This window comes from Silene latifolia, chromosome Y (assembly GCF_048544455.1).
Source record: "Silene latifolia isolate original U9 population chromosome Y, ASM4854445v1, whole genome shotgun sequence".
Taxonomy (NCBI): domain Eukaryota; kingdom Viridiplantae; phylum Streptophyta; class Magnoliopsida; order Caryophyllales; family Caryophyllaceae; genus Silene; species Silene latifolia.
The window spans coordinates 204,011,012-204,021,068 of record NC_133538.1 but is presented as its reverse complement, the minus strand read 5'-3'; the positions used below and the strand labels follow the sequence as shown (position 1 = coordinate 204,021,068).

Sequence of the window (10,057 nt, the reverse complement as noted above, 5' to 3'; positions counted from 1 at the left end):
GAGTTTTCTTCAAATCATTCATATAGTAATTCGCTCTAAATTGCGAATAACCATCGTGGAGTGAGTGAAGTATGCGGTCAATAACAATGTTCTCGCTGATCTTACAATCAAAGGTCTCCAGCTTCTCGACATTCTCAATCATGTTGAGAATGTGTGGGCTAACTGGTTGGCCCTTCTGGAGTCTCGCATCAAAGAAGCGAGTGGTAAGCTCATAGGTCACGATTCTCGGTGCTTTTGAGAATTCCCTAGTGAGTGTAGTGAAAATCTTGTTTGCACTTTGAGCTATGAAGCGTTTCTGCAAATTGGATTCCATTGCAAAAATAAGTACGTTCTTTACCGCACCCGCTTCCATGGCGAAATCGTTATACTTGTCGATTTCGTTAATTTCAGCCGTGGGGCCTGGTTTGGTGGGATGGGCTCAAGCGGATATTTGAGCTTCCCATCGCAATGGCGGCATTCCGTAATGCCGCCTCCCGGTCCGTGAAGTTTGATCCATCATTCTTCGATCGAGTAGATCGATTCATCCGATCCATGAAGATCCGGCCGGACTCACGGTCCAATGTGACACTTGGCATTGGGTCGTCCTCACGGCCACCATTATGTTATTAGCGCTTTAAATGTTCGTGTTCTACATTGAAAAAGGAAGAAAAACAAAACGAAATAAGCAACTCATCGAGGTGATTTAAGTCTATTTTAAAATTCATTTTAACGTGTAGACTCAATGCACTTGCATAATTGATCTCCCTCAAGAATGATACAAGTGATCCCAAGACTCAATTTACGTAAATTGATAAGCCAACTGTTTAGCTAATTCTTCCTGAAGAACTCTTGGTCGATAGATTTCCGTAAATCCTATCTATAGTCCACCATAGTCACGGGATCGTACGAGTGACCATAGTGTTGAGATAAAATAGGTCAATCGGTTCCAACTTACCCGACGTAGAAGGGGTCATATTATGCCTACCGACGAAGAAGGGACTCATTGGAGTTTGACCTATAAAGACCGTTCTCAATTTTTGTTTATACGAGGAAGATCCCATCAACTAAATTATAATTCATATTAAGTGAACGAATAACTAGCGTTTGCGTGAATGAATTAATTTGGGTGATGGCTTAAAATCGTGTGACATGTGAATGTCATAGAAAACTAACTCGTGACCTCTATATGTGTCAGTTTTCATGCAATAATTAGGTGGTTTGGTTTTTAGGCGGAAAATGATGCATACTATCGTTACAATAAAATAAATAAATGAATGCGATACGTAAATAAAAATTCCTAGTGTGGCCTATCCTAGTAAAAAGAACAAAATACAACTTTGGAATCCACCGTTGGACCCGAAAGCTTGTCTTGGTGTTCCATCTTTGTCCATGTAGCGGGAGTGAGCTCCGGTCTCCATCTTTAGTCTTCTCAAAAATTACAATTAAAATTTACAAATATAAACCTATTTACATTCTAAATAAAAACTGTAATTAAAAGAAATAAAATGGAGATACGAGATCTCAAAATACAACCAAGACCGTGTTCCATCATTCCTAAATACACGTTCTACTAAGGCCACACTAAGTTACAACCGTTTGCAAAATAATTAAATACGTAATTAAAAGGCATTCAAAACATTCAAAATATAAACAAGAACGATAAATTAAAATGCATCAACTAAGAATTAAATTTATTCGTGACATAATTCCGTAATTATGTTAAATTTTTATCCAAACCACCAAAGATAATTAAAATTATGTGACAAAACCGCTTCATCAACTTAATTTTAATTCGATATAATCCGTTACTTTAAATCGTTTTAAAGTAACTTTAGTTTGCGTGGGTGAACCGTTTCACTAACAAGCGAGAGCATAAAAACGTTTTATGCATAAAATGGCCGAAAAAAAAAAACGAAATTTTTTTTTTTTTTTTCTTCTGTACTGCTGTACGTGAACAGTACCAGGGGCCAAAAATTTTTTTTTTTTTTTATAAATGCTGAAAAAAAACGAGAGCCTTTAAGGCCAAAAAAAAAAAAAAAAAAATCGGCTAAAACCGAGAGCAACAAGAGTTCAAACAAAACGGTTTGAAAAACACAATTGCAATTTTAATCTAATCCGTATAGAAATCAAATTACAATTGTTAATCTTCAACATATTGCAATAATTATCGGTTAAAATTACAACATGTGAAGAACGATTGAAAACAAGAGATCGATTGATCTAACAAAATCATGTGGCACGCATAACGATGCAAAAAAACAGAAAACAGGCCGTGAAAGAAAGCCACACGGTTTTCTAAAAAAAATTAGCCACACGAAATTTTATGCAATCATTTTGATCGAACTTTAACAAATTGCAAAGAATATCGATTACAATACAATATGCAAAGATCGAAAATGAACACAAAACAAAAGACAAACATTACCGTGTAAACTTGACACGGATCACAAGGCACAAAACAAGGAAAAAAAACGCAGCAAAAAAAAAAAAATTTCTGCCGAGTAAAAAAAATTTGAGCCGTGACATTTTTTTTAACCAAAATTCATCGTTTCAACAATCGTTTGATGAAAAACACATATAAAAATTTACGTGGCCTCGCTCTGATACCACTTGAAGGGTAATATCCGTATAAAACCCTTTCTTTATAGGATTATAACGCAAAATTTATATGTAGTTTATAGTCATAAAACGAAAACAACAAGGAAACGACAAAGATATAGAAATAACCTTCGGTCCTAGTGCAAAAGGCAATGAGAGATCAAGTTAGATCTCCTCCTAATCGTTGCACCCAAGATGTCCGAGTAATGCCCTTGTGCTAGAGAGAATCCCCTAATTGCCTTGCAATATCGAGGGGATTGTTTTGTGAGTTTTGTGTTGGATGAGAGATCCGGAATTCGGGAGGCACAATTCCCAAAACCCTAATAATTTTTAGCATATGAATTAGGTTAGAAGAGAAAAGAGAAAGCTCTCCTTATGGCTTCTCTAATTCGGCCAAACCGAGTGAGAGGAGCCCAAATGGGCTTTTCATTTTCTCTTCACTTAAACTCGTGGTCCGGTCCATAACTCGCTAAGTGTATATGACGCGGTTTCATTATAAATCAAGTATCGGTTATCGGAAATTAAGGCATCAACTAATCATACGGGTTAGTTGAATTATTAATACATGTCCGACAAAACAGTATTGTATAATTATATTCAATACACATTTAATTAAATATAAAACGCTTATATTCAATTTTACGAATTAATCTGTTAATTCGCTTTTAGCCCATGATATTTAATCCGTATTAAATATAATATCTCAACATCACATTTTGACTAATTATTAGTCAAATAACTCAGACTAACTGGTTAGTCAAATTTGGCATCTACATGACTGTATTTTCATACCGTCACATCACTCAAACGTATCCTATAGGTGTGACTTTTAGGGACCAGTTGATCACCGCCATCTGTATGACAATAACGTCAAACTTATCTAGCAAGCCAACCGTTATTGATAAACGTGGATCAACTGATAATAATACCAAAAGTACGCCCTTTGATCCTTTTAGAGGTTTATAAGTCCTTGCACTAACTGTTAAGGACACCAACCCCAACATGGTGTTGTTTGGCCAAGTTTATGTGAAATAGTTTTTACTTCTAAGAATGAGTTTTTTAAGAAACTACTTCTTGAAAAAGTTGAAGTTGTTTGGCCTAACATTTGTAAAGTAGTTTCTTAAAAAAATGATATGTTTGGCCTACTTACTTTTATCCTACTTTTTCACTTTGTTTTTTGTTAACTATATATATATATATATATATATATATATATATATATATATATATATATATATATATATATATATATATATATATATATATATATATATATATATATATATAGAGGCCGGATCCGGTGAGGCACCTCATTATGGCGAGGCGGCCGGTCTCACCAAATTACTACCTTGGACTGATTTGCATTATACATGGATGGGCTGATTTTGTAATGTTGGACTGAAAAACAAGGATGAAAATTAGGGGTCAACAAGAAACTTTTCATTTGGTCCAAAACACTTTCTCTCTCTAATCTAAAAAAAAGCCCAAATACCTTATTCTCTCTAATCTAAACAAAAGGCCCAAATTCTTTCCTTCCAAAACTACTGAGTTTGAGGCGATATCATCAAATTTGTGAGACGATTTCATCAAAATAATCAAATTCTGACAATCAAAGAGGCGAATTCATCAAATTAATCGATTTCTTAGAAGATTTCGAGGTAATTTCCAGGTAATTTCATATTATTTGATGAAAAATTGATTTTCTTAACTTCGTTCATTAATTGATGATATAATGATCAAATTTGAAGAAAATCGAACTGTTTTGTAAATTTATAAGGATCAAAAACTGAAGTATTTCGTTAGTTTAGGGTTTGAATTCGATCAAAACTGAGCAATTGAGCAATTTCGTCATTCGCGGTGTAAAATTTGTTGATTTTGTTAATTCATTCATTAATTGATTATAATTCATTCATTAATAAGGCTCAAATTGACGTTGCAGCTTTAATTTCAATGGAGATTACAGACATTACAGCAACTGGTGATAATACTGCTATTGAAACAGGTAATCTCCGTTTTTTCGCTATTTTATGAAGCTGTTTTGCTATTCTCCTGATTTTGTGAATATGTGAGGTTATATTGTGAATCTAAGAAGTTATTTCGTAAATCTGAGAAGTTATTTCGTGAATGTAGGCTATAATATCCTGAATTTGATCAAAAATAATCAATTTCGCCCTACTTATTATGGTATTACTGCTGATGTTGCAGGTCTAACTCCTGATACTGCAGCGACTCCTGATAATAGTGCTATTACAACAGGTATTCTGTTTTGTCCCTATTTTATGAATTTGAGACGTTATTTTGTTCTGGTTTTGTGAATCTGAGAGGTTATTTTGCGAATCTAGGAGCTAATTTTGTGCATCTGAGAGGTTATTTTGAAAATATAAACTGTTCTGGTTTTGTGAATCTGAGAGGTTATTTTGCGAATCTAGGAGCTAATTTTGTGCATCTGAGAGGTTATTCTGAAAATATAAACTGTTCTGGTTTTGTGAATCTGAGAGGTTATTTTGCGAATCTAGGAGCTAATTTTGTGCATCTGAGAGGTTATTTTGAAAATATAAACTGTCTATAATATCCTGAAACTTGGATCGTGGCAGAAATTGTTTGACATTGTCTATTTTGTGAATTAGAGTGCTTATTTTGTGAATATAAGAGCTAAATATAATATTCAGAAAACTTAAAAATCTTGTAATTTTTCATCACATAAAATTTCGCAGGTTCATGGCTTTCGAATTAACTAAACAACAACATTCAAAAATAAAATAAACTGAAAAGCTGAAAGATTAAACAAGATATGATATTTGTTTAGTTTATCAATCACCCCTATTTGTTCGAGGCAATGCACATAGAGCAATATTGATATAGCTATAGGTGCAGCGTTCATCCGCATCGTGAGTGATCTTCCCGCATGTTTAGATGAATATGGGACTCTTCTACATATTGGAGTGTAGCTAAAATATTTTGAATCAAGCCTTGATGCTACCCATAGAAAGGGCCCCGAACTCGGGAATAGGTAGCCACCATTCGATCTAGTACGCCCAAATTGATCGAACTTCTCCGCAACTTAAAAGCCATTTTGCAGCCATTGTCATTTGTGCCAAATTGAATTAGTACTAATCCCATAAAATGACAAGTCTGCCTGCAGATAACAGGCACCAAAGACTCTATCTCATAACCTTGGCTCATTAAACAATCTGCCAATTTAGAGAGGTCAGGACAAACATACTTCCCTTTTTGATTCATATAACCTGGAACATTCGCCAAAACACAAGTATAGGGAAATACAAATAAATGAGACATTGTGTGCAATAGGGATTTTTGAAATGTTTTACAGAAGAGAGAAGAGAGGTTATTGGTATATACTATTATGTTTCAGAAATTAGATATTTATAGGCCTGGTATTTGGCACAACCACAACATGATGCTGTTCACATTACCCATATATTAAATTTTTTGATTGAATGCTTGATTGTTCAATGTCCTTTTCTTGGGAATGGAACTCATTATTAACAAATCAACAAAATATCTAGATACATACAACCCGACCTTTTCTTAAAAGTGAATTCATAATCTTCACCAATTTTTTTTTAATTATTTGAACCGATAATCGATACTTTATTTAGTGAATCTCGGACTTTATTCGGTGAATCTCGGCTATAGTTAGTGAATCTTGGGCCTTATTTTGTGAATCTATGTTGTTAAACGTTACTGATGCAATTTATTTATTTCTTATTGTGTGAATCAGAGACCCTAGTTTGTGAAACTAGAAGGTTATTTTGTGAAACTTAAATAACTAATATATACAACCTGGGTAAGATTAAAACTAAATAAGATGACAAATTCTGAAAAGTTTGCACAAGTCCGCACCATTGAATGCTTTAATTGTCTTGTATCAGTAATATTGCATGCTTTCTTATCTATGGTTGTCGATGTCATATTTATTATGGTGTTCCTACTATTTTGTTAATTTGAAACATTATTATTGTGAAACTTTATTTGTTAATATAAGAGCTAATAAGGCTCAAATTGACGTTGCGACTTCAATTTCAATGGAGATTACGGACATTACAAAGAATGGCGGTGATAATATTGCTGTTGAAACAGGTAATCTCCTTTTTTTCGCTATTATCCTGATTTTGTGAATATGTGAGGTTATTTTGTGAATCTAAGAGTGAATTTTGTAAATCTGAGAAGTTATTTCGTGAATGTATGCTATAATATCCTGAATTTGATCAAAATTTATCAATTTCGTCCTACTTATTATAGTGTTCCTGCTGATGTTGCAGGTCTAACTCCTGATACTACAAATGACTTCGATAAGAGTTCTATTGTAATGTATTCTGTTTTTGTCCCTATTTTATGAATTTGAGACCTTATTTTGGTCCGTTTGTGTGAATCGAGAAGTTTATTTGCGAATCTAGGAGCTAATTTTGTGCATCTGAGAGGTTATTTTGAAAAATATAGACTAATATCCCGAAACTTGGTTTGTGACAGAGGAACTTAGATGCTAATATTGTGAAACTTGATTTGTGAATCTCCTATGTTGCTTTTTTTGGCAAAACTTACTAATTGAACCGAAGAAACATCAATCTTTTATGAATTTGAGATATTATTTTTTTGAGATTGTTTTGCTATTCTCCTTATTTTGTGAATCAGATAGCTTATTTTGTGAATATAAGAGCTAATTATGTGAATTTGATAGGTTATTTAATGAATATAGACTATAAGATTATGAAGCTTGGTTTGTAAGTAGATTGTTTAACATTGTCTATTTTGTGAATCAGAGTGCTTATTTTGTAAATATAAGAGCTAATTATTTGAATCTAGTAGGTTATTTATTGAAATATAGACTATAAGATTCTGAAACTTGGTTTGTGGCAGAGATTATGAACCTTATATGCTAATATTGTGGAACTTTATTTGTTAATCTCCTATCTTGCACTTTTGGCTTATTTTGTGAATCTACAATTTTCAGTTGTTGATTCCAATGTTAATTGCGGTGAAGCTTCTACCTCTACTGTTTTAACAAGCCCTACAGTACCAACTATTTCCACACCTACTACTCTTATAACTTACACACCGAGTGGCAGATAACGATGGATAAATAGGATTGATGAAAAGTTTACACCAGCGATTGGGAAAACATTTATTGACTTAGACTCAGCGATGTTGTTTTATGAAACGTACGCTGTTGCTTGTGGGTTTAAATCAAGGAAATCCTCAAGCAAAAGGTTTCGTGATGATATTATCAGAACAAAGTGCATGGTTTGCAATCGGGAAGGTCGTAATAAGAAGAAAAGACGACCTGCCCTAACGGTGTTGCGAAAAAGGCGGATGAATCCGTTGCATCGAGATAACGAAATAGGTGGTACAAAGAGCAAACCGAAAAAACCAGCTGCTAAACGTAGGGTGAAAAAAGGTGGTGGAGAGGCAGAGAGTTCCAACAAAGGGTCAACCACAAGAATAACAAAGATTAGAAGGTGGGGCTGTCCAAAGAATGATAAAGTTCAAGTTCCATGAGAACAAGTACATGGTTGACGTGTTTATTGAGGGTCACAATCACCCGCTTGATGTTGTGAAAAATAAGGAATTTGAGAAACTTGCTTTGAAAATATCAATGAATTTCATATGCAAATGATTGTCGACAATTCAAAAGCAAATGTTGGTCCTAGCTTAACACACCAACTATGCACTCAACAATTGGGTGGTTTTCAAAATGTCGGGCAACAAATCAAGCAATTCAAAAATTTTCAGAGGGAAATGAAGTGTCTAATGAACAGTCATGATGGGGAAATGTTCAAATCACGCTTAGACACCCTAGCTGAAACAAAAGGGCTCCACTTTGTTTATGAAAAAGATTCCAAGAACGCATTGACAAGGATTTTCTGGACGGATTGTGACATGCAAAGAGCGTATGCTCTGTTTGGGGATGGAGTTTCATACGACCCAACGTATGGTACAAACAAGTACAACATGACGTTCACGCCTTTCACGGGCATTGACCATCATAAAAGGTCAATCACATTTGCATGTGCGCTTATAGAACATGAAAACGAGGAGTCATTCATGTGGGTATTTGACCGATTTAAGCGGTATGGGTGGGAAGGAGCCTAACTACATCATCACCGACGAAGACCCGGAATAATTAAAGCGATTCCTGGTATGTTTCGAAACTAACTACAAAATTTATATAGTCTGAATCCGAGGATAAGACATGAGATTCACAAAATAACCCCCAGATTTACAAAATAAGCTATAGGATTCACAAAATAAGCTATATGATTTATAGTCCGAATCTGAGGATAAGACTTTAGATTTACATAATAGTGCATCATATGACTTTGTTATGTGAAATACGTGAATTTAGTTATTATAAAATGATGGTGACGGTCGATAATTTGATTTTGTTCATTGCTAAGTTCAAAACAAATAAACATCGGTTTTGCATGTGGCACATCATGAAGAAAATAACCGACAAGGTTGGGAGTAAAATTTGTAGAGATACCGACTTTTTAACCCGTCTGAACGGTGTTGTATGGGACGATGACCGGAGCCCGGGAATTTGAAGAGAAGTGGCTTAAAGTCATGAACGATTTCTCCTTGGAAGACAATACGTGGTTGAATGGGAAGTTCGCTGATAGACACACATGGATACACGCTTATTTCAGAAATGTGCCAATGTGCGGTTTACTACGAACTACACAAAGGTCAGAGAGTGCTAATAGTTTCTTTAAGCGGTTTGAAAACAAATACGGGACATTAACTGAGTTCTTGGTGCGCTATGAAAGCGCCACCGACCACCAAAAGCACTGCTTTGAAGCTCCGTGAAGAGGAGAATGCGAATTCAATCCCTGAAACACTGTATGGGTCAAAATGGGAGACACAAGCAGTGAGAAGCTATACCCATGCGATGTTCTATGAGTTCCAAAACCAGGTGAAGCTTTCAATAAATACCTGCAGTTTGGTTGGATACACTTCGCCAGATCCTGTGACGAACTTTGAAGTGTCGTTAGTTGAGGATGCAAAGAAAGGACTAAAATTTGCAGTTGAGTGCAGTAGAAGCACGAATGATGTAAGGTGCACATGTAAACTGTTTGAAAGGAGAGGTATTTTATGCAGTCACATCATTTGGGTTTGTTCGGGAAAGTTTAAGGACATACCTGATAAATATATTTTGCAAAGGTGGAGCAAGAATGCACTCAAAAGTGACGTTTATGATTGGAATGGGAATCTGTTAGAGAAATACAACAATACCAGTACAAAACAGATTGGAATGTCTGTGGTGTGGTCTCGAGATTCGATTAATCTGTTGGTATGCTCAAAAGGAAAGAAGAGTCGGATGTGAGAGAGTTTGCCAAGTTAATCAAGGAATTCAGGACAAAACTAGAGGGAAACACTCAACCGTTGACAAAACAACAACAAATTGAGCTTCTACTGGGCTGCAAGGTTCCAGAAGAAACCAACATCTTACCGCCTAATATGT

General features: G+C 35.0%; 1 protein-coding gene across 1 annotated transcript; it reads left to right on the top strand.

Annotated features, from left to right (window-relative positions):
• Positions 1–8,208: 8,208 nt before the first annotated feature.
• On the top strand, positions 8,209–8,688 carry LOC141629880 (protein FAR1-RELATED SEQUENCE 3-like). The gene has a single exon (XM_074442803.1). The coding sequence runs from the start codon at positions 8,209–8,211 to the stop codon at positions 8,686–8,688; it is 480 nt and encodes a 159-aa protein (XP_074298904.1).
• Positions 8,689–10,057: the final 1,369 nt, after the last annotated feature.

What these genes read in the sequence shown, in the direction of transcription:
- LOC141629880 (XM_074442803.1), top strand. Translation starts at nt 8,209, where the DNA reads ATGATTGTCGACAATTCAAAAGCAAATGTTGGTCCTAGCTTAACACAC.